Genomic DNA, 25,877 nt, shown 5'->3' with positions numbered 1-25,877 from the left:
TTGAAAGCCCACCATTACAATTATGCCAACAACAAAAGGAAAATGAAGAGGTTCTTCAAGTCCATCTGTAAAATACACAATGACACACTGACATGTTGACATGGCCCAGAAAAACGAGCGGAACAGGACAAAAACCAAATAATGAGCCTACCGTGAACGTCTTCCTTGCATACGGTGCTCCGGGAGTCAGGAGTTCCTCAGAAGTGACAGGTCTCTTCAACACTGTAAGACAGACACAATGTCAAGGCGCACCCTTCCGAGCCCTCGTTCATTCATCCAGCAGACATTTTGCCGAATGCCTCGTCTGTGACCATCAGCGAACAAAAGGCAGAAAGGTCCCTGGCCTCACAGTTTACACTGCAGCCAAGTGAAAACAGAAGATGCTAGTGAACATAAGTAAGCCTAACCCCAACTTACAGAGCTATGGAAGGACGAAGAAATGGAGCAGGTAAATGGAAGCAAGAGGGCAGTGACATGCTGGTAGAACCAACAGGTTACAGGTTCCTGTGGGGCTGAAACACTGATTCGGATGAGGAAGAGTTGCTTTGTAAGTCCAAGTTCATCAACGGTCTTTGCCCCTAGATTTTTTTCGGGAATGTAAAGTCCACAGAGGCTGATGAGCAGAGTTTGAAACCACGAGGCACCAAGAGTCAGTTCCTGGTGCAGCTGGGTTTGCAGAGACCATGCTTCTTCCTTAGGGGAGCGGGGGCCCCACAGACCTCTGCCCCGGAAACCCCTCCTTCCCCTGCTGCGTGGAGTGCTGACGTGCGGCTCACCCTCCTTCGGGCCTGACCCTGACCCAGGAGCTCCTCCCAGCTGCGGGGGCTGCGAACGCAGGCAGCCCTCAGACTGTCAATGTCCTCGATTGTCTTTGCAACTATCTCTCCATCTCAAGGTCACGTCCTCTTCCCAGGGGGGGCAGCCAACACCTAATGACTGGTCAACATGAGGGTGCAAAGGCCCTGTCACCTCATTCCAAATTTGAACAACTCTGAAGGGCCACGCCAACTCTGGAGCTCCCCCGGGGGTTAGCCGCGGCCTTCATTGAGACTGCTTGCAGCTCAGTTCTCCGCTGCCCAATTCCACGTCCCGCCCTTCCAGTCAACAGGTCTTGGCCCCAAGGACATGTGGTGATAAGATTCCCATGCACTCATCTCCCTCCACCTGAGAATCTCCTTCCTGGGGAACCCAGCCTGCACGTCTGCCCAAGTCCCCCAAGGTCACAGAGAGGAGGCCCGCTCACCAGACTTGGGGTTGCAGAGCACAGGGGGGCTGCTGCTGAGCGTGGGGCTGCTGCTGAAGTAGCCACTGCTGCCACAGCTGCTCATGCTGCTCCTCCTCACCGCAGACACGATCTTGATCTCCTTGCTCGGGCTGACTGCGGGCACAAAACGCATGGTCACTGGCGGCAGGGGACCCTAGAGTTCGTGGGCTGTCAGCCGCAAGGCACAGCGAGGCAAGTCACCTGTGCCCATAAAAGCACCCTGGCTTCAGAGTTAGCAAAGCAAGGATTTGAATAGCAGATCTGCCACTTACCAACCGCACAATCTGCGGCCATGCCCTTCAGTTCTGGGAGCCTCAATTTTCCCTGCTGTTGAAGTGGGAATAATGCCGTCTCAGGATTGGTACGAGGAGTGGATTCCATAGTGTAGATAGAAGTACTTGGCGAAGTAAAACATTATTTCAAGAACCACTAAGTCCATGCTTAGCAGTCCCTGGCAGGGGGTAAATTCAGCTCTGGCTATACACTTAATGAATTAACAGCACTAATAAATGTTTCCTGATTTCCTATGAAATCGTGAATCACCCAGAGCCACAGAAGAGGAAATGAACACACACAGCACATATTTAGGCTTTGAAAGTGGATGTGAGTCAGAGGCTTCAATGGCCTGATCTGGTTCTCTCTGCCATGAAGCTGGCTGGCTCTCAGCAAGGGAGAGGGGCGCCAGGCACATGAGAGCTGTCCAGAAGGTATGCAGCCATGTGCTATGAACACCAGATACATTTATTGAAGAAGATACAAGATAACAAGAAACATTGCACGCAGGACAATGACGCCTCAGTCCCTTCAAAGTAAGCACCTGGTGACCTCACACAGTTTTCCCAGCGTCTCTTCCACTGTTCAAAAACACTCTGCAAAATCCTTTGTTGGAACTGCCATCAGCTGCCCTGTCATATTTTCCTGAATCTCATTGAGGGTCTGAAATCACTTCCCTTTCAAAGGTGATTTTCGTTTTGGGAAAAGCCAGAAGTCGCAGGCTGCCAAATCTGGGCTGTAGGGGGACTGAGTCACCTGGGAAATATGATGTTTCACCAGAACACTCTGCATGAAATGTGATGCATGAGCAGGAGCATTGTTGTGATGAAGCTGCCAATCACCAGCTGCCCATAGCAGCAGCCATTTTTGTTGTATTGCATCTCTCAACCGAAGAAGAGCATTGAGGTAGTACTCCTTATTAATTGTTTGGCCTGGAGAGGCTTACTCGTATGGACTACACCTTCCCAATCAAAAAACACAGTTAACATGGGTGGTCTTGATCTTACTGCAAATTCAAAGCGTTTGTGCCTCAAACGCTTCACTCATTGCATTGTCCCTGAAAGCCTTCTAAATCATCTGAATAGTTTCTGCAGAGGAATGTTCAAACTTAATGCAAAATTTGATGCAGATTTGTTGCTCTACTTGCTCAGTCATTTTGAATGCGATGGCCACACAGTACACATGCTCACTCAATGGCATCTACCACCCCCACTGACTAGTACAGTGAAGTCATCATGGCTCACTCATGCGCATTCCAGTCCACTCTCCTTGGCTGCCAGGCTACATTTATGCTGCACAAACTGTTCTCGTTATATTAACAATGATGAATGAAAGAAGCCAATGCAGAGAACTCAGCTTAGTGCCAGGAATGGGAGAGGCACAAAATAAATGCTGGCTTTTATGGTGACCTTGGTTACTATATCCGCCTTCTCATCATCATTCCTTATTCAGGTCTGTTGGTCCCATCTGAGAAACAGGCATACCTTAGTACAAGTACGAGCGCAAATAGTTACTCTGAATTTGCAGAAGACCACACCTTAGGGTGCCTGAGTTATTGTGAGAATTAAATGAGAAAGTTCATGCAACCAAGCTTGACTCAGTGACAGGGGCACAGAAAATTCTCAATATAGTCTCAAGTGTTCTCATTGTCACTTCCTATAACCAAAACAGCCACAGTCACTTTGCCCTCAGACTAAGCCCCAGGCTTCCAGACCTTTGGCCAACCATGGTCAATGCCAAGTTTTCAGAGGAGCTAAGATACCCCTTGAAGCACCTCAGCCTCTTACACAGAATGACACATCAAGTTTACTTCTTCTGAATGAGTGCGATGGTCTTGGTGAACATCAGTCACCATAGTTCCTGTCAGGGTTAATTGTCAGGATGAGGCTGTCTGACCTGACATGGGATGTTCAGGCTGCTGTGCTTTGTGAGCCCCTGTGTCTGCTCTTCATAGTTTTTCTTTGTTTTGTGTCACATGTACATAATGGATTGACATCAGCTGCCTTCTAGTTATATATGCCCTCAAAAGTCTACGTTCATCCTTAAAATATATGCATCCTTAAAATATAAAAAGCTTAAAAAATAGAGCTTTACAATGTTGTGATTTAGAACACTGGATGACTGATGATAACAATTGTTTATAAATGAAGAGTAAATAAAGTAGAAGTGAGAGCTTGAGAAGTCTCCTATGATTCAAATACATAATTTTACAACAAACTTCATGATACCCAATTTCACTCCCCAGGAACAATCTGTTTTTTTTTTTCTTTTGCATACTCATTGATTATGCATAAATCAAAACTTGCCAGAGAACAGAATTTCACAAAGGGGAATTATTACTGTATTATTTGTTAAAAGCCAAAAGCATGTGATCAAATAGACCATGGAACTGACCTACCTGACATAAAACTGGTAGACTTCCGATTGTCGTGGCTCTGCTTCCTCAGGCAGAAGGGACTGTCATGTGTTTCCTGGGAGGGGGATTTCTCATTGAGCAGCTCCATGAGCCTTCGCCTCCGCCGGAAGTTCATTCTGAACTGGTAGAGAAGGTTGCTGTCCACGAATGGGTGCTTGTTGGACACTGGGGAGAAGAAACAACAGATGAGGACTGTCTGGCATCCTGGCCATCGAGCGCTGCAGGAGAACGACTCCAGCAAACAGGGACAAAAGATGTAAAGAAAGAATTTAGAACTTCCGGTCAAGATGGCAGCAAATGTGGTACTCCCATTCTTCCACAGCCACATCAAAACTATTCAATACAACTAAGCTACAGAACAATCACCATTCAGAACCACTTGAAATCTAGCTGAACAGAAGGTCTACAACCAAGGATATAAAGAAGAAGCCACGTCGAGACTGGTAGGAGGGGCAGAGACGCAGAATGGCCTGGTCCCACCCCCACGGATGGCGGATAAAAACTGGGAGTGGGAGAGATATCTGTGCTGTGGAAATACCCACAGATGGATTTAATAGGTTTTATTTTTTGAAGAAATTTTAGGTTCACAACAAAACTGAGCAGAAAGCACAAAGAGATCTGATATGCTTTCTGTCCACCCCCCCAACATACAACTTCCTCTACTGTCAATTATAAATACTGTTATCGTTAGTTACAACCGTTGAAACTATATTGACACATCATTATCACCCAAAGTCCATAGTTTACATTAGGGCTCACTTTTGGTGTTATACATTCTATAAATTTTGATGAATGATATTTATCTACTATTATAGTATTATAAAGAATAGTTTCACTGTTCAAAAAATCCTCCATGCTCTGCCTATTCATCCCTCTATCCTCCCTAACTTTGGCACTCACGGATCTTTTTATAGTCTCCATAGTTTTGTCTTTTCCAGAATCTCATGTAGTTGACATATATTATAGAGGCCTTTTCAGATTGGCTTCTTTCACTTAGTCATATGCATTTAAGGTTCTTCCGTCTTTTCATGGCTTGATAGCTCATTTCTTTTGAGCGCCAAATAATACACCATTGCCTGGATGTATCATGGTTTATTTACCCATTCACCTACTGAAGGACATCTTGGTTGCTTCCAAGTTTTGTAAATATAAATAAAGCTGCTATAAATATCCATGTGCAGACTTTTGTGTGAACATAAGTTTTCAAATACTTTGGGCAAATACCAAGGAGCATGATTGCTGGATCATATGGTAAGAGTCTGTTTAGTTTTATAAGAAACTGCCAAACTGCCTTCCAAAGCGGCTGCACCATTTTGCATCCCCCCCCCCACCCCCCCCCCCCCACCCCCCGCCCAGCAGTGAATGAGAGCTCCTGCTGCTCCACCTCCCCTCCAGATTTGGCACTGTCAAGTGTTTTGGATTTGGGCCATTCTAATAGGAGTGCAGTGATACATCGTTTTGATTTGCAAGTCCCTAATGACATATAATGTTGAGCATCTTTTCATATATTTATTTTCCATCTGCATATTTACTTTTTAAAAAAAATTAAAGTTGGGGACAGTGAAACAAGGAAGGGCTTAGAATAAAAGAAGCAACAGAAGAGCCTAGGAATGGCTGCTTTGGCTCCCTGGAAATGTTCTAGGAAAGAAATGTGCCAAGGTGGGCTGTTTCAGCTCACTGGGAAGTCAGAGGAAAGGGGGCTTTGGGGACAGGTTCAGGGAGTTAGCCCACGACGAGCTGCTGCTGTCCATTGTTATCCTGGTTGCAAGCCTCATGGGGACCCTAAGAATTTAGGGGATGCGTGCCTGTGGGAAGAAGAGGGGGAGGGAAAGGCGTGGGCATGCTCCCTGGGAGGAGGGCACCATCTGTATATGTTCTTTGGTGAGATGTCTGTTCAAGTCTTTGGCCCATTTTTAAAATCAGGTTGTTCATTTTCTAACTGTATATTTTTAATAACAGTCCTTTTCAGCTATGCCTTTTGCAAATGTTTTCTCCCATTCTATGGATTGTCTCCTCATTCTCTTCATGGGTTGTTTTTTAATTATTAAGTTGTAATAGTTCTTTATGTATTTTAGATACAAGCTCTTTTTTGGGATAAATTGCTTCCAAATATTTTCTTCCATCCCATAAGTTGTCTTTTCTCTTTCTTCATGGTATACTCCGAAGCACAAAGGTTTTTTAATTCTGATGATGTCTATTTTTCTATTTTTATCTTTTAAAATAAATTTTTCCTTTTGTCACTTGTGCTTTTGGTGTTATGTCCAAGAAACCATTCTATGTGCACGCTAAAATGACAATTTTTGAAATAGTTCTTTCCATAAACACAAAGAAAAGTGGGGTCTGTATGAACTGGCAAAGTAGCAACATTTCGTAAATATATGCACATGACTGAATGCCTTATCCATATTATTTACTGAGAGCTTAAATGTGGAAGATGAAGTGGAGATTGGGATGGGAGAATTTATTAGCACTTTTAAATCCAGTTTGTAAAAATACTTTACTTTTCTAATCAAAAAGTTTTACATGTTCATTTGGAAAAATTGGAAAATATAAAAGAGCTGCCCTGCCTCTAACACAATAGAACTAGATCCTTCCATCTACCTATCTAATTATGTTGAACAAAAAACAGGCAATTACCAAATTTGATGGAACATTTTCCACCTTTTTTTCCCCAGTATTAAAATATTGATGCTTTCTTATTCATTTATACTAAGAATACATAGAGGTCAACCATGTTAAAAAAAATCATTCCTTTAAGAGCTGGGAACTGAGAAGTTATTTACATAACAAATTCTTGCTCCCAATACTCTTAAAGTCTAGCAGAGAAAATAAAACATGCTCATGTGTACCTGTAGTACAAGATAGAAATTTCAAGTGTCTTAAGAAAATCATATATAAAGTGCTATGGAAATTCACCTATGGGTGAAACAAGATTCATTAAAAATTGTCATTAACTAAAAAATAAGGGCACACATGTAAGAAGCTTGTTTGGGAGCACAGAGGAAAAACCCAAATCAACAATCAAATCCAAAGAATGAGAAGATAAAAGTGCAACATAACAAAGAATCCTAAAAGATTCCTTCAAGAAGAAAGGATAGTTCAGCCTCCTCTTTCTTACAGTTGATGAAAGTGAGACAATATCCCCAGCTGGTTAGTGAAAGAGGCACTATCAGCACCCAGCTCCGGACCCCGAGTCAAACGTTCTTTCCATTCCCTTGCAACACATCCCAGGTGATCACAGGTAGAGTTTCGCCTTGATTTCTGTGACCGGCACACGGCACCTCAGCCCAGCAATGCTTTATGAAGCTCAAGTCCCCATGGATTGTCTTCTCCAGCCCACTCTGCTGAAGTTTAGCCATAATAACGAAGCCAGAAGCTCACCACTTGCCACTGTACTAAACCCTTTATAAATATTATATTATCCTCACAATAATTCTGTTGGGTAGATATTACTATAATTTTCATTTCACAGTGCAAAAATTGAAACTTAAATTAGTTCAGTAACTTGCCCAAGGCCACAGAGCTAAGGCTTCTGAGTCCGAAACAGTACGTTTACCTAGAAATATAGGCCACACGAAATTGGAAGAGACTCTAAAGTTAGAATAAAATGTTATCTGACACTCACTCGCAGGTCCATCATAGAATTTATCTTTATTTTCTTTCTGTCACTCACAGACTTAGCAATAGGCAGTCTTCTTGTGGCACCATATTGTAAGTAACATGAGGGTGGAGGGTTTAATGATGGGGAGCACATCCCTTTCCCCCAGGCTGTGGTTTAATCACTGTGGCATCCTCAAATACTAGACTACTATGTGTTTGGCTGCAGGTGCTCAGTAAATGGCTGGAAGGAAATCATCATGGTGGGCGGCCAGAGGAATAAGCATCATGTCCAGGATACAGCTAACTTTGAACTATTTAGTTGCTAGTCTACACAGCAGTTCCCCCCAAACCAATCTGTGGGCTGATGGCAGGTCATGAAGAGTTTGCTGGGGCCGTAATGGGTGTGGGTCAGTGGATTGGGTGCCATCCCGCAAACCACAAGGTCACCAGTTCGATTCCTGGTCAGGGCACATGCCTGGGTTGTGGGCTGGGGGGTGATCAAGAACAATGTTTCTCACCTTCTCTTTCTCTCTCCCTTCCCCTCTCTCTGAAAAATAGTCTTTTAAAAAAGAAGAAGAGTTTGCTAGGATATGGGATAATTGGAACATTAAGGACAATGTATTTTGTTTTTTTCCCCTATAACTAAGCAAATTCTATTTAACGACTTCCTCCTGAAATTATATCATCATTTTTTTGTTGTTCATTTATTCATCCACTTATTCAACTAACATTTATTGAGTTAGCTGGATTATGTGCTAGGTACTTTTTTTGTCCAGTGTTTTATGAAATGACAGTAAACACAGTCATTTTTTTAAAATACTCATTCTTGGCAATTTTTTTTTTTGGACTGTGAAATTGAAAACTCTGTAAACCACTAGGAAAATAATCTAATACAACTCATCAAGTATCATATTAACTCCTTTATCAATAAATCAATAATGCTAACTAATCCAACAGCCTCCTTGGGTATTTCACAAACAATTCCCCTTCTAAATCAACACCAGCAAATGCAATCTACGATTGTAACTGTATTTATCACTCACATTTGTTAGTTAACACTTTTTCTGGTTACATGAATATCAGAGTCTCAGAAAGGGGGGTCCCTATTAAGAGAGTACCACACTTAACCTAATGATTCATATGGGTGTTTCACAGTCTTTAAATGATTCACATGCATGTTTCATAGTCACTTTGGCTAAATGAGTAATGTTGGCCACGAAGACCAGTGCACTTGATTAGCTGGTAGTTCTGCATGGTCCTAGTAAGTAATACATTTTGGACTCAGTAGATGATGAATGCACTCTGGGCCAAAGATAAGCCAATTATATTTTGATATGATATCTACAAATAGTGGCTCTTTGGTAGATAGTCAAATATTTACATAAATTTACCACATCACTACATTCAATAACACTATAATAAAATTTCCTAGATAATTTTTTTTTTTATTTCTGGCAACCTTTTCTGGATTTATTTATTTTTTTAATTGACTCTGGCAATAGTATCTTCAGTTATCACCTGAAAATACATAGCTGTTTATGTTATTAACATCTACTCTTTTCTCTTTGTACAGTAAATTATGCAAAACATTAGCTCTGTAGAAATAAAGCCAGAAAAAACATTCTGAATCCAAATACCTGACCAGATAAAAGTACTTTAAAGATATTTGTAACTGATGTGGAAATCTGACTACTAATTTAGTCTCCTCAGCCTTTAGCTACCAGCCCAGAGTTTAATTTACAACCTTTCTCCATTCCCCACCTTGCAGCTCTATGCTACTACACATCGCATTGTCTCTACAGTAGTGTAGACAGGCAAACCAGAGAAAGCAAGGACCTGAGACAGCAGACTACACTTGCTAAGCATACTGCCAACCAGACCATAAAAACTCGATAATTGGTACCTTCATGGCAGACGGTTACTAGACTTACTGCACTGATTACTTCATTATGGATATAAATTTTGAATAACAATGTCGTACACCTGAAACTAACCCAACATTTTATATTAACTGCAATGTAATAAAAAATAAAATTACATTTTAAAAGTGAAATAAATTGTACTTTTATTATTTTACAGCCACTGTTGCTTTTACTGTTATCATCTACTGATGATAGATTGCCATTTGGTTTATGGGGATTCAATTTTATGAAACATTATGTTTAATGCCCCACTTCAATTTGCAAGGACTTATTTAGATTTTAGTGCCTCGGGATCAGCCACACTCTGAAACAAAGGTCCCCATGTGTTCGTCCTCCAGCCTCCAGCGGTGTGGGTGGCACAGACGGAGTCAAGTTCTTCTCTCAGAACAGAGAAGTGACAACTGCCTGTGTCACCTGCAGTGTTTTCAATGAACTATTTTGTTTTAAAAAATGTTCTCTTTTTTTCCTCTCATTAAAAGTTTAATGACATGAACGTTCAGTTTCCAATACTGGCTTTGTATGTGAGTATAGCCGTAGGTGTTACAGATAATCATAGCTACAAAAGATGAAAGAGTGCAGGTAGACATCCATCAGTCACACCTAACCTTCATTCGTTCAGTCAACAACCCGCGCACCTCCTCAGTGCACATGTTCCGGCGGTCGATCGTAGCCTGATGATTGGAATATGACACTTTCATTGGCTCATCCTTTCAAAGCTCACCAATATCAAAATCTGCTCAAAGAGACTTTGTTTTACACAAGAGCAAACCAATTAAGTTAGGACTTTATTGAAAACTCTCTTATGCTTATACTTTCAGAAAATAAAATCGCGCAATCGAAAGCAAAGGCTCCAGAGGCAGACTAGCTCGGTGTTACCCCCGCGCTGCCACTTTTTCTCGCTGTTGCTTGGGCAACGTACTAACCGTCATAAGGCTCATTTTTTTTTTTCTTTTTTGCATAGTTTTGCTGTGAATGGGATGAGTTGCGGAAGAGATTGGAAATGACATTTGACATACAGTGTTTTAAGGGTTCCGAGGCTCCTAAAGATTGACTTCAGCCTTTGGCCATTTAAGTTCCTGTGCAGAACCCATTTCTTCTGTCTTCTCTGACCTTCTTGCAAAGAAAACTTTATCCATTTCCCATGAGCATTTCTGTCACCTCTTCACTCACAGAAAGTATGAAATCTTAACCAGATATCCAGATCAAGTCTGGCAAGTATCCCACTAGAAGATATTTAAATCTCAGAAGTCACAGGAAAGCAAGAAAGTAACTACTTTCAGAAAGCCAAAGATTTCTTTTTTTTAATGTAGCATAAATTACATATGTAGAGTCTCAAGAAATAAACAGCTAAATGACATATAGTTTATATTCCAAAGAGAGAAGAGTTAATTCTCTCTACACTTCAATATGACATTTCCACATAAATACAAAAATCTTTTCCTGCATAGGCAACTTGGTTTTTATAAAACAGAGAAAACAACCTATTATCTGGGTGGAAAATTAAAGAGAAGGAAAGAAAAACTAAGGAGAATAGTAATCGTTGTCTCTAAATTTTGGTTGATCCATTTCTTCCTTTCTCTGCTCTCAATGCTAGACAGGACGTTTATATTATAGTAAATGTTGTGACACATATAACTTAATAAATTTCATTCTTTGTTCCCTAAGAATATTAACCCCTAAGCAGGAAGACATAAATAAGAGATAGTGTTCAAAGCTGACATTTAGTATCTAATATTCTAGTTGTACTCTTATCATCAACTGTAATTGGAAACTGACAATTTTGTACTCATCCAATTTATAATTTCTGGGGCTTTCCAAGCCTTCTCTGTTGCACTGCGGAATTCTCTAGGGGCTTGGCTTGATATTCAATGAGACATAAAATAGGAGGAAATGCAGACACAGCCAGAAAGCTAAAGAATATAAATATAAGAGGATTTTATTTCTTAGGAAAATAGAGGCTCCAGAAGCACTAAACCCACAATGTTGTTGATATCTGGTAAACGGAAACAGATCCTTAATCACTGTATACCTTTACTTTTCAGAAAGCATGAGGGAAATGCTTCCCCGCCCCCCCTAAAAAAAAGTTCTGTAGTTCAGATATAATCTTCTTCTTATGGATAATGTAGCTACACTTTTTCCCTTTTAAATTATAAGGCTGATTTTTAGCAAATACAAATTTTTTTTAAAGCTGATTATCTAAAAGGGGGTAAATTGGCTTCTGCTCTCCTCACACATATAGTCCAAGAATGAAAACTTATCATCTTGAGCCCTGCAAGCTTAGCTGAATAAGAAAGACATTTAAAGCTACTTATCTAGTTGGAGGGAGGAAGGTCACATACTTTCATCCATCCTTGAACTGCTTGCTGGCAAATGACATAACACAACAGGCACCATGAAAACAAGTGTACCGGATCCAACAGGGTGATAAGGCCGGCGCGGGGGTTAGGGGAAGGGAATGTTCAGGTATCAAGAGCTCCTTGGGTAGCACATCATCAAAACTTTTTAAAAGGTGGTCTTGAATTTGGGAATCACATAAGCAATTTGGTAGAGTAACAGGAAGGCTTAAATGGGGGAATAAGGGTAACGGCTATTGTAATGAGGAAGAAGGAAGGGCAGCAAGGATGAGGCTGAGGGGGGACGTGAGTATGGCTGCAAACCACCGTCAGAGCTAAAAGGTCTCCCACGTCCCCATAAAGACAGAAGACCCTCACTAGGTGCCGTGATTAGCATCTTGTATCCCTATACGCCACAGCGGCAGAGCTGGGGGTGGCTCACCCAGGGTCCAACAGTGGCTGAGGGATCGTTCTGGGCCACCAAGGATGTCACTCTATGCCACCACTTGCCTCCTTTCCTCTTGCTTTCTCTCCTTCTGATCCCTGTATCTCCTCCTAAAAGGACCACTTAGGACTATTGGCATTACCCAAGAGGACCGACAAATTCCAAGGATAAACAGGTGTCAGACCTAGTCCTCAGCCTTAGTGTTTCTAAAAGGCAAATACATTCTGCATGTGAAAATGCTGCAACTTCCCTGCCAACATCATAACAGTTGCCAGTTGTTTCACACATCCGGGGTGGACGAGCACGCCTTTGCCGCCCGCTTCCTGCGAGATCAGACTTCTCGGGGAGTTCGAGCATCACATAGCATTTCGTATGTGGCATACGAAAAATATCAACAAGGCTAAAAAATATTAACATTATGCTTTTTAATCCTGTGTTGGGTGGAAAGCATGAATTGCGAATTAACTACAAGAGCAGAGTAAAGCTATTTTTAAAAGAAAATCCGAGCTGCACTTGAGGCCATAACTACTCATCTAAACCATCCTAATTAGGGGCAGGAGTTGAAAGAGCCCTGTTTCCTAAAGCAGCAAAAGTCTTTGATTCAAGAACATTAAGCAATTGTGCTTAAGTGCCTACGCCACATAAGGACAGGGCCTGGGACACACAACTCTTGAAAAGGCAATAACAACAGTGAGTCAGAGAACTAAAATAATTACTTCCTGAGCACTGATGGCGTTAAGAAGAGGATATGAAAGCAGGAAATTGTTTTTAAGGTATCAAGGCCTATTAACTGATATTACTGAAACAAAACACTTCTCATTCACAAAGTTAGAACCCAATTACACCTACTTAATTGATTGATGAGAGTAGATGTGATGAGAAAGAAAAGAGGAAAGAAAAGAGAAAAGAGGACTTGAAGTAACTTTGGTAAGGAGAACAGGCAAGGATGTAAAGTACAGCACAGGGAATATAGTCAGTGATATTGCAGTAACTATGTGTGGGGCCAGGCGGGAAGTAGGCTTATGGGGGCGATCACTTGGTAAGTTATATAAATGTCTAATCACCGCAGTGTACCTGAAATTAATATGATATTGTATGTCCACTGTAAGTGAAAATCAAAAATAATTAATTTTCAAAAAAGTAGCAGGAAGGAGGAAAATCAAAACACGACATTGTGATTACACAGGTTTAGAAATATAAAGGCAATAAGAAGAAGGAAGGCCAAATTATGCTTTATTCTTCTCTATGCATCATTAAATAAGAGCTAGTGCATTCCAAAGACTAGAACATTTTTTGTTAGTGGTAAAATTCAGAACAAAGAGTGTATTTCCTCAGAGGCGAGATTTGCCTTTCAGAGACTACATCAGGATGGAAGTGCAGAGGATTCTAAACGCAAACATGTCTTGCAAGTGGAATACTTCAGACACATAATTCAAATAAAGAACTCTGTAACTCTATTCTAGATCTTTTGGAATTGCTGGTATAAATCCAAAGGCCTAATTAAAGCACTTCAGTGTCGGTTTATGTAACAAGTATATCTTCAGCATAGAGAATGTATAAGCTACCGTTTAAGATCAGCAATGGATGAGGTCATCCAGCTTATACTAAGCTCTACTCACCAAGGCATCTGAGATGAGGATGGTGATGACAACAATAATGATAGTGAGAATCAGCTATCATTTACTTAGTGACACTCTGCACCAGGCCCTGTACTCAGCAGCACCACGTGATTATATCGTGCGGTCCTCAGAGCAGCACAGGGGAGAGCTAGTATAAGTATTCCCATTTTACAGATGAGAAACTAGAGATTACACAGGGTAAACTTGCCCAAGGTCCCAAAGTCGTTAACTGGACTATCCAGACAGAAATTCTGACACATTAACTGTGGAATCCCATCCCTTAATTTCCTCCGTAGACTGTCTCCCACCCAAAGATGTAACAATGCCAAACACAGAGGCAGGTGAGCTTACGAACACAAGAAAACAGAGCCTGCTTTTCCGTCCTTTATTTCTGTATCCACCTCAGAGAAGGTAATTTGACTGGGCATGTTTTCTACTAAATTCTTCACCAGGGCGAAATGTTTATAACTTTGGAATTGCTTATTGCAAGGACATAGCGATAACACAGCAAACAGAGCTCTGGCCTCAGATGGCCCTGGGTGGAAGGCCAGCTTCTTGTTTACTAAGTTACCTGACTGGCCCGAACTTCAACTTTTTCATTGTAAAATGAGTGCAGGAACAAGGAAACAACTCAGGGGAAAAGCCCACGAGAATTTCTGGTCCATAGAGACACAGTTAAGGTGAGCCATGGGTGGGCATCCAGTCAAGGGCTCAGGTGTCCATGGCCAAAGGATGCCTGTCCAAGGTACGAGCCTTTAAGGTCTCACCTGTGCAGGGGAAGGGTCTGGAAGCAACACCAGGTGGTCTCAAGCTGAGCCCTCCAAGCTGGCAGCCACGAGCCACATGTAGCTGCCAAGCACTGGCAACACGGCAAGTCGGAACCGAGGTGCGATGTTAAGTGTAAAATACATGCTGAATTTTGAAGACTCAGTATAAAGAATACAGTGCGCAAGAGCTGATTGGGATTTTGCATATTGCATACATTCTGAGATGATAATATTTTAGAGATCGTAAGTTGAAATATTTTAGTAAGATTAATTTCACCAGTTTCTACTGTTTTCTCTATGGTTATTAGAGAATCTTAAATTAGAAGTATGGATTGTATTGTTGCTTACATCATATATCTGTCTAGGGACGTACCCCATAGGAACAGACCAGCTACCCAACAAACAAGTTCACCCCTTTATGTGTAGCCCTTTGAGAGCTATTTGTCCCAGAAGTAACTCTTATCTAACTGAGCTTCTGACAACCAAATATCAAGGACTGTTGTTGCTGCTGTCTTGTTTTTTTCTCACACTATCTCCCCCGTCCTATTTCCTTCATTTTAATGAGGAAGCACATTATGTTGCCACTTGACAGGAATCCCCACTCGGGGTTACACTCTCAGCAGCCGTGGACGAGGACTTCAGAGAGAGATGGGAGAGAGCCGGTGGGCAAAAGCAGCAACCACCCCTCTCCACTGGCATGGCGGCTTTGGCAACTTCCTATCAGGCTAAAACCTGGGCAGCGGCCAAGGCAGTGGCTAAAACAAAATGGAAAGAATACAGATCCTTCCTTGGATGAAAGGAGAGAGGACAGGGGGTGGGCTCCTTGTTGTTCAAATGTCATCACAAGGACAAAGAAGAGAGAAATTGACAAAGAGAGTTTTAGGGGAAAAAACTAGATAATGTTGGAGTCTTTAACATTTTGTCAATTTAAAAATAACATTTAATTTTATAAAAAGATTACTCTCCAAGTTAGATTAGAACTGGCTATGAATATTAATAAACACATATTTTTCCCAACTGTAATCAGGATATGTGTTTAGATACGTAATTACAACTTAAATTTTAACTTAATACTGTTCCCTAGTCACACTGATCAGTTTATATGTGGCCCGTTTTATACCTAGCAATCACTCCATGGTGTTAACATCCTTTAGTTTGTTTATTCATTCCAGGCTGAAGAGGGGAGGAGGGAGCAATACAGAAGAAAAAACACTTCCAAAGAACTGTTGGCCCAAATGCAAATGACAATCCAGATGTACCTTCGGAGACAGGCACATCACCTAAGAGAAACTGAGTTAAATAAAAGAGGAAGAATCCAGAGCCAGAAGTGGGCTGATGGGAGAATTTCAAGAGGCAGAACCAGGAGAGACAGCAGTGAAGGGAAGATGAAATGCCTGTGACAATAATCGGCGTAACGACCCAAGGCGGGTTTGGGGCCAAGCCAGGAGTTCCGGCCAACGTTCCCAGCTCCTGAGTGGGAGGGGCTGACGCAGGGAGCTCACTCAAGAACGACAGACACAAAGTCAGGGCTAGAAAAAAAGGCCCGTGATGGGAAACAGAATGGAGATGTTTCATTTCTTAAAGGACAGCCTCTTAACTTTCTGTCCCACCTTTCCAGCCCCGCCTTGAGGGCTGTGGTCAAGTTCATGTCCATCAGTAACTAGAACCTAATAACACCACACTACTTCTTGACCAGGAGGAGAAAGGGAAAGACACGTCAGTATCAGCAGTCCGAACTGTCCATTCTGCTCAGGAGACCCTGCTATGCTCTGGTAAACCTGAGACCTTGGCCTATATGTCCCTCTAAAAATAACCACTGAAATCCAGCTGAGTCCTTGCGTGACCACATGAGGCCAAGCTGGGCACTTAAGACAAGACTGACTACCTTCGATACATTCAACTGTGTACATGGTGTGCTTGGGTTTTAAGACTTCCATATACTGTTGTAAAAACTTTGCATTTGGGCAAGCGGAGGATGACGTATGACAGGGGACCCTCAGCGACAAGCTGTCAGAAGTGAGAGAGGAGTCAGTAAGAGCACAGGCTTCACAGCCAAGCATGGTGTGTGTCTAGAAGATCTGTTTCTGTACACGTGAAAAGTTAAACAAATGTCAAGTAAGAAGAGAAATATATACAGCTATGACACTCTTCACAAAAGACCTCTGATCTCTCTGCATAACACTTCTTTTTTGTTGGAAGATTACGTAAGATAAAGCATCCCTCACTACCTTCACACTTTCTAAAAGGAAAGGCTGAGTGCAGCTACAGACCTGCTTTCCTTTAACCAAAGTCAACAGCATGTTGTGCGCCAACATGTGTGTCCTTGATTTCACCAAGCAACCTTGTTCTCTTATGTTTACATTGCGACAGCAGTCTGGCTGTGCCCATTTTCCTTCCTGCTTTGGGTTCAGCTATAATAAAAAGTAAAGCAGGGCCAAAACATGTCAGAGGGCACAGTGGGAAAATTCCCAGAAACTATAAATTGATAAAGTAAAAGAAAATGACACGAGATTAACAGCTGCTGACATAAGATTATGCTTAAAACATCACTGAAAGCAGTTTAAGAAAATATATTCTACCCAGTCTTTATTTTTTTCTATTCAGTATTTAACATTTAGGAGCTGAAAATGATTATGCTACTTGCAAATGCCTCCACATTGTCATCTAGAACAGGGATAACATTACCAAGTGCATTAATTTGGGGGGAAGAGTAAATGAACGGTAGTAAGAAAAGCCATCTGTCATGTGTCTGTTGTTTTAGCCTGCTAGGCATTCATTTCTCTGCTATAACAGGACTTCCCCCACAAAAAAAAAAACACAAAACAAATTTTTTTTTTGTAGACCAATGTTCCACTGGCCCAGGCTCAGCCAATCAGAGTCACTCTCTAGAGTTTAACATTTGGAGATTGCAATTCCAAATGTTGTATTTTCTGTATAGGCAGAAAATAGCTGGAGCTGATTTATCTGGCTGTAGGTGGCTGCAAATGATCGTCCTTTAGTCACTAGTTCCTAGCACCTGGATCCACAAGGTCCAGCTTTAGCAAAGAATTCTGCTAAGTCAATTTAATGAGAATCCCCCCACCGCGGATATCTGAGCACTCTTGATATTTGATCAAGTTCCTCATCTTCCATTTTGATGTGTAAGTCCTTGACTTGCCTTTAGCAAGAATCCTCTTAGATCAGTTTAGCAAGAATTCCCCTACGTTTGATGTCTCCTATGAATAAATTTCCATCCACTGACCTCCTCATCCTGTTGCAATTGTTGTGAATAAAGCCTTCCTTACTGTTTTAACAAGCGTCGCAATAATTTTTTTCTGTAATATCCTATGATCTCGGGCAAGCTACAATTCTGACTTTAGTCTCAATCATCAGTGCCTTTTATTTCCTTCCTTCCTTCCTTCCTTCCATTCTTCTTCCTTCTTCCTCCCTCCCTCCCTCCTTCCCTCTCTGTCTCCCTCCCTCCCTTCCTTCCTTCCTTTGGCTAGGACATTCCAGGCTTAGGCTGAACTCTGTCAGTGACCTCCATTACTGGAAAGATGGGTGATTCCTGTCTCGATCTGGCATCTTGCTCCTTTGGCAACCCCCATGCTCCTTCTTCATGGCCACCAGAACGCATGTCTCAGCTACTGTCTCCCAAGGGAGAATGGGATAATCCCAACCACCCTCAAAGCAGCTGGGAGGACTAAAAAGATAGTATGTGTAAAACTGCTTTGCGTACTGGAAAATGTTATATAAATATATTTTTAAAACAAAAGAAAGAGAAAAACGGCTTGATGAAGTGTTGAAATTGTTGAAGTGCACTGACTAAATCTTTAAAAGAGGAAATTATACGCCTGGACACAGCAGCAGCCGCCTGATTAGCCAGGGTCAGCTGCTGCAGCTGTGAGCAATTTGCCCACGTGATTATCTCGTTTTTTCTCCCTCCATTTAAGGCTAAGATAGCTGCATAGCAGCTAAAGCAGTTGAGGGAGACAGTTTATGTTGAGTACAGAAATGTGTTCATCACAGTTGCAAAAGTACATGAAAATCTCAAGGTACCTAGTGATGAGGGTTTGCAGAAAGAATCTTGCATACTTTACAGGCTAACAATTTTTAGTTGCAGTATCTGCCAGACTGTGTGAGCTGGTAGAATCAAAGTTGAGAATTTTTTCCTCGTTATTACAGCATATAATTAGCATCCAATCTTCTTTGGTGATTAAGAGCCTGAAACCCTTTGACTTGAATCCTGAATCTACCATTTACCAACTCTTGTCTTCAGCAAGTTACTTAACCTCATCTTAAAAATGAGAATAATTATGATATGTAATTCATGGAGTTATTGAGTGGAATACACAAGTAAATGAGTAAGTGATTAGAACAGTAGCTGGTCTATAAGAAGCTCTATAAATTTTAACTGTTATGAAGAGTTGACCAGATCACATGCAATATTGTGGGTCTGAGGGCCATAAGTATGCTTAGAATATATGCCAGTCACTTAATTTATCTGTTTCAAAGCCCTGCAATGGTTTCCTGTTTCCCTGGGAGCAAAATCCAAATTTATAACCCTCGTTATATGAGCACGGACTCAAAAGAAAACAGAATTCTTTCTGGAAGGTGGGCCCCTGGCACTACAGGCTTCTCGTGCTAGGTGAGAGCTCTGGGAACCCAAATGTATCAGTGCACCAGCTGGCGTTGTTATGAGAGGCTGCATTCGGCTTCAGTGAATTTTTTTTGAGGAATCTTTCAATGCCTTTGCCCGTTTCATGACGGGTGATTTATGAGCACACCCACCCACATCATGCTGGGTGTTTGCGTGATCAGCAGTTTTTGACCAAAAATGCCATGACCCCCATTCCCCACCTTCCTTATTCACCCAATCTTGCCCCAAGTGACCTTTTTTTTTCGTTTCCCCATATGCAAAAAGTCCGCAAAGGGAAGTGTGTTGCCCATGCGGAAGAGGTGAAACAAATAAAAAAAGGCAGAAGCACTAAAAAATATCTAAATCAACGAGTTTAAAATCTGTTTTGAACAGTGGAAAAAAAATGTCTGGATACGTGTAGTGCATCAAATGGAAAGTACTTTGAAGGTGACTGAAGTTTAAACATGTGAGAATAAATACACAACTGTTTATAAAGAAATTCCATTTTTAGGGGGTTCCCCCCATTCAGTATATCTTCTACTGTTCTCTAATTGCTTCTATATCCATCCTACTGTCCCCAAAAGACTACAAGCTGTTGAGGGCCAAGGACCACACTGGCACTACACTTTTCTATACACCTTCCACCTTGGTGGACTTAGCCGAAGAGTAGACATATTAGACCATTAACAAACAGTTGTGAGTTTTGACTGCAGCAATATCGAACAGGAGAAAACACCCAGAGTACACTAAGCGCCTTGAGTTCCTTTCTAACCATTGCTTAGAAAGACCAGTGGCTTTTAAAATACTTGACCCCAATCCAGTTTTTATGTTGTAAATCAATACACACAAGAACAGAATGTGTCCCTATGTTTATATAGCACTGAAAATAAAGTTTTGTGAAACAATACTCACCCTTACTACATAAAATATGCTCTGATATTTTCTATTCCAGTTAAATCCAGTCTAGGTCATCTCAAATCATTTGGAGGTTATGCTAAAATATAGATCAGATTCTCCAGGACTTGGGTAGGGTCCGAGTCTGCGTTCTTATCTTGTTCCCAGTGACACTCTGGGTCCACAGACCACACTTTGAGTAGTAAGAGTCTAGTCTAGTCTATTTAAATTATTTTTCAATGCTGAGAATGGCTCTCTAAATTTATTCCATAGCCCACTAAAGAAAGAGTTGCAATCTGTCGTATGTAAAACACAGCTCCAAGTAATTTCAGAGATTTCCTTCATCTATCTCTATAACTCCACTGTAATCTTCCTAACTTTGGGAGTAGAATACTAGGCCTACACAGAAGTGGGGGCTGGGAGTTCACAGCAAGAATAACTCAAGTATTATCTTTCAACCTGACTTAGGCTGAAAGGCCTGTCTGGTTCCCAGCCCTTTTCTCACTGTTCTATGCCTACATCTTACAGCTATATTAACAAATTGTTGAGCAGCTTACTAAGAACAGAGTACTGAAGCAAGTACCCTATATCTAACCCTATATACTCCTACAATTTCCCAATGCAAGTATTCCCATTTTACAGATAGGAGAAGGTAAGTAGCTAATAATTGGTTGCCTCCTGGAGTTCAATAGTATACTGAATATATGACAAGTGTGATTTCCAAGGCTCAGCTAGAAGACATTATGGCTTCTGTCTTGCACACTCTTGGACAACTCCCTTTAGAAGAAGCCAAGTTGCCATGTCATGAGACTTCTCAAGCAGCCTTACGACGTCTATACAGTGATGGACTGAGGCTTCCTGCCAACAGCCAGCACCAACCTGTTGGACATATAAGTGAGCTATTGTGGAAGCAAATTCTACAGCTTGTCAGGCTTGAGATAACTTGCAACCCGCTGACTCCTTGCCTGCAACCTCATGAAGACCACAAGACAGACCACCCAGCTAAGTCTCTCCCCAAATTCCTGACGCACAGAAACTGTGTGAGATAACAAACATCTACTATTGTTTTATACCGTTAAGTTTTGGGGTCATTTCTTCTGCCACGATAACCACGAACTATATTAGTTATATTTCATTATTATGATTCAGCCCCACAAAAAAGGAAAGCGAAAGTTTTATGGCCCCGACTGGCGGCACGGTGCAGTTGATCGCGTATCCTCCCACAAGGCTAAAGGGCACTGGTTTGATTGCTGGCCAGGGCACATGCCTGGGTTGTGGGTCGGTCCCGGGTTGGGGCATGTGCGAGAAGAAACAGATTGATGTTTCTCTCACACACTGATGTTTCTCTCTCTTTCTCCCTCCCTTCCCTCTCTCTAAGAATAAATAAAATCTTTTAAAAATTTTTATGAAGACAATTTAAATTACTTCTTCACTGTGTGGCAGCTTATACCATGCACAGTTCTACAAATTTTCTTTTTTTTTTTAACTAAAAAATCTTTTTCTCTACAACAGTGAAATTTATTTTTCTATTGAAGTTTACATCCATATTATTTTGTATTAGTTTCAGGTGTACAGCACAGTGGTTAGACAATCATGTACTTTATAAAATGCTTCCCCCTGATATTTCCAGTGCACACCTGGTACCCTGCACAATTATCACAATATTATTGACCATACTCCCTATACCGTACTTTACAGTCCCATGACTACTTTGCAACTACCTATTTGTACTTCTTAATCCCTTCACTTTTTCCATACAGCCCCCAATCCCCCTCTCCAGTTCAGCAAATCTTCATTCTCCCCCTGCAACCAACTTTGTGAGAGGCATTAATCCCCTTTTGGACTCTACCAGACGACTTCCTTTAGCCAGCTGGATATGGGAGTAATAATGTTAAATCACATCCAAAAATAAGTTTTTGGAGACACTACAAGAATCTGCCTGCCCTCTTTAGCTTTCACCCTCATTTGTAAAAACAACATATTCCAGAGAGTGAAAATTCTTTTAGCCCGGGTACCAAAATGAGAAGGCAGGGAACATGTGCCTGAACTGGACCACTGGCTAGCTTGGGGACAAGCTATCTGAGCCCTAGCAGAAGCACAGTTGACTGACAGACCTATGGGTGAGAAGTAAATGTTTGTGGTGATAATCCACAAGATTCTAGGCTTGTTTGTTACCGCAGCAAAAGCTAACCCATACACTCACCATGCTGTATGATGCCATACTCCATAAGCCGGTGGCACAGTTGCTCTGCCTCTTTCCTTGTGGTGGCCTCACCTTCCTGAACCAGCCAATCCAAGAATTCAGAGGCCATGAAGGTGCGCTCATACTTGACCCCTTCCTCTTCCCGGGGCTGCAGGAGTGTGTTTTCAGGGCTCATCAGCCTGTAAGGAAGAAAAGGATGAAAAATAAACCTACATACACACACACACAAAGAGCTCATGTGAAATCCTACATCATAGGCTTCTGTGAGTTATCACAGCAAGACTGCCAGACAGATGCAGTTGTCACATGCTGCCACAAATGTAATTTTTAAGAGAAGGATGTACTTCAGAAGTGAACAAGATGCATTTTCTCCTGGTAATCAGGGGAAAAAAATGAAAACACAATCCGAAACTCTAGCATTATAGCAGACTGTGTTCGGTTTAGCCATCTTGAAAAGGAGTTACAATTTACCAACCAAGCCCTACTCCACCTTTCAAAAAAAGCTGGTATTTCCTTCTCAAAGGCAGTAATCCACCACCAATTTGTTGTTCTACTGAGAAGTGGTTCTATTAGCACTACAGACTGAAGGTTTGTCTTGCCCAAATCCACACATTGAAACGCTAATGCTCAGTGTGACTGTATTTGGAGGTGGGGCCTTTGGGAGGTGATGATTTCAGGAAAGCAGGGCTCCCATGATGACATTAATAGCCTTACAAGAGGAGTGGCGAGAGAGCTTGCTTCCCCTTCTCTCTCTGAGGATACACAGAGACCACTGTCTCCAAACCAAGGGCAGACCTTTCACCAGACACGAGATCCACTGGCCCCTTGATCTTGCATGTCCCAACCACCAGGATATGAAACAAGCATTTGTTGTTTAAGCCATCAGTCTAAGCAGCCCGAATAGACCACAACAACTCTAAATCACTCCTTTATGACCCCGCTCCCATACAGCTTGTTTCTCACACCGACCTCCCCAAGCACTCTTCAAGTTCTCCAGCTTCTGTCCTCACCACACCTCCAAACACAGCTCCTGCAGGGGCCATAAACATGCCCCCCTGCACCCGTGTATGATGGGCCTTTTGTGAGTCCCCATTATGGTCGACATTACTAGCGTGAAGGCTGCTGACCACTCCCCTCAGCTACAGGGCCACCACTGTATGAGTTTGCCTCCCACCCAGACAGCTTTGTCCCAAACTAATCATACAATTTCTCACTGCTTCAGTGTCCCCAAACTCACAGTAAACACAAAAGATAATATCTAGTCTACTTCCTTCCCTGGGTTGCTGCGATCAACAAAATTCTTGGGGGAAAAAAAGGTCTAAGTACATAAATATATGCTTTTATAGTAAGAGTGTTTATAATTTGGCTATAACAGACCTCATTGAAAGTCTTCTTATTTGACAGTTAACAGAACTCACTTAAAAATCTTCTTTAGAAATTTCTGTACTCTAATCCATCCTTATGAAGAGCTAATCGGCTGGTCTCCCAGGGTTAGTTAGAGCTGAATTGGTGAGAGCAATAAGAATTTCATTTAATAACATAATAGCCAGGCCCTTTGTAGAAGATGGAAAGGGCAATTGCTACATATCTATCAGCACAAGTGACAGAATCATGAAGACATTCTATAAGCAACTATGTGCAAAGATGGCCACACCGGCTCCTCTTATGCCTCCTTCCAATGTGACTTCACAGCTTCTCCCATTAAGAGATTGAGTCTACTTCCCCTTCCCTTGAACCTGGGCTGGCTTTGTGAACTGCCCTGAGCAACTACATGCAGCACAAGTGACATGTGAGACTTCCAAGGCGAGACTTTCGGAAGCCTTGTAACTCTCACCCTAACTCCCCTATGATGCTATGAAGAGACCACCATGTAAGGAAGCGAGTCTCACCTACTGGAGGTAAAGAGGCCACAAAGACAACTGAGGTACCCAGACAACAGCCCGCACCAATTCTTGGACATGTGAAGGAGGCTGTCCTAGGCCTTCCAGCCCAGCTGACCCTCCAGCAAGCTTATGAATGAGCCCAAGATAAAGCCATGCAACCCACAGAATCCAGAGAAATAATACATCATTGTTGTCTTAAACACCTAAGTTTATGGGTGATTTGTTTTACAGGAAGAGATAACATTCATACCAATGGGCAACAGCAAAAAGATGTGAAAACCCACTAAAATAGAGACACGTCACCCAGATCGGGAAGTACTGAAAGAACAATGAGCAAATGTTAGAAGGTTCTGGACATAAACTACATGGAAGAGAGCTACATGGAGCTAGACCTGGGAGCGTACATTGGTGATGGGACTCTTAAAAAGGAGAACAGAGAAGCCTATGTGCATGCCCAAACAGGAATGCCACCATTCCTTCACTTCCATTGACCCTCAAGGTATTTTGGAGCCAAAATAGGGTAAAATTAGTCTCCTAAGCTTTCCAGTTTTGTACATTATTTCCTCTAAGAAGTTGTGTCCGATTCCACCAATATGGACCACGTGACACTTGCATGTTCCTTGCCAAGTCCCTTTTCAGAGCCCTAGAGGAACCACTTACTCACTTAACAGTAAACTTTTTGAGACAGGGTCCCTGTGGACATGGTTCATGGTTGTTTCTAGCACAACAGGTCCTCAAAAAATATTTGCTGAAATGAAACTCAATTCTATGCATTCCCCTGCTATGCATATATCATTATCCAAGGGTATATTCAAAATGTACTCCTGAGGACAACCCCGTGTAGAGAGGAGGTGAGTCCAGAGTTCCTGCCTTAGCGATTCTCTCCACTGAACATACCAACATGGGTGCCTGGCCTTTGTCTCTGTTTCTAACCACTCTTCCAGCTTAGTGATTTTTCTTTCAGGGTGCAAGGAGGAGGGGTGGTTGGGAGTTTATCGGCGTCACTTCTTGTAACCAGAAACATGACCCGACAGCCCTCTAGAGCTCCTGCTAAGTAGCTGGTGGTCTCTGGACAAGTGGCTGACCAGCTGCTGCTGCCAAGAAAAGAGACCAGTTGGCCGGCCTGCCTGGGCTGGCTCGCCTTACCACTTAAAACATGCGCTGCCACCTTTGGCTCCTCCTTATTTCATTTCCCTTGGAAATAAAGTCATGTGCCCATCCAGTTTCCTCTCTGTAAGACAAAGCCTTTCACAGGATTTAATTTCAGGAGTCATATGTAGGCACAGTGGTAAAGCAAGAATTTGACTTAGTACTTGTTCCAATTATGTTTTGCTACATTAACAAGATACGCCCAACTGGGTGGCTTTAAACAACTGCCATTTGATTATATCTTAAGATTCCTTGGGCTGCTTGGGGCTGGACTGGGCAGCTCCTCTATCACGTTTGCTGGAGGTCGCTCACACACTGGCAAGGACAGGGTGTCTGGCACTGTGGTGCCCCTGAGCCAACATAGCCTCTCTCTCCAGTGAGGCAGGCTGAACGTTGCAGTGCTGAGCTGAACAGGGAGGAGGCAGGTGCTACCAGGACATTTTTATGGTTTTACTGAGATATAATCTACCTACCATGCAATTATCTCACTT

The 25,877-nt window shown here is 42.1% G+C and overlaps 1 protein-coding gene across 2 annotated transcripts in view; it reads right to left on the bottom strand.

The window, feature by feature from the left end:
* The window catches only part of DEPTOR (DEP domain containing MTOR interacting protein), a 119,208-nt gene that overhangs the window by 36,253 nt on the left and 57,078 nt on the right, over positions 1–25,877 (bottom strand). For both annotated transcript variants that reach the window (XR_008530577.1, XM_054590438.1), the window contains exons 4-7: positions 22,355–22,533; positions 3,936–4,118; positions 1,244–1,378; positions 152–222 (exon numbers count right to left, since the gene is read on the bottom strand). Coding sequence is in view for 1 of the 2 variants with exons in the window: in XM_054590438.1 (XP_054446413.1) it covers positions 152–222; positions 1,244–1,378; positions 3,936–4,118; positions 22,355–22,533 (568 nt within the window). In the remaining variant the exon portion in view is untranslated. The remainder of the gene's footprint in view (positions 1–151; positions 223–1,243; positions 1,379–3,935; positions 4,119–22,354; positions 22,534–25,877) is intronic.

This window comes from Pteronotus mesoamericanus, unplaced genomic scaffold, assembly GCF_021234165.1.
Source record: "Pteronotus mesoamericanus isolate MK-2021 breed Mesoamerican mustached bat unplaced genomic scaffold, CSHL_Meso_final scaffold_174, whole genome shotgun sequence".
In the NCBI taxonomy this organism is placed as follows: Eukaryota; Metazoa; Chordata; class Mammalia; order Chiroptera; family Mormoopidae; genus Pteronotus; species Pteronotus mesoamericanus.
The sequence above is the reverse complement of the archived record's forward strand: the minus strand, read 5'-3'. Positions and strand labels throughout refer to the sequence as shown.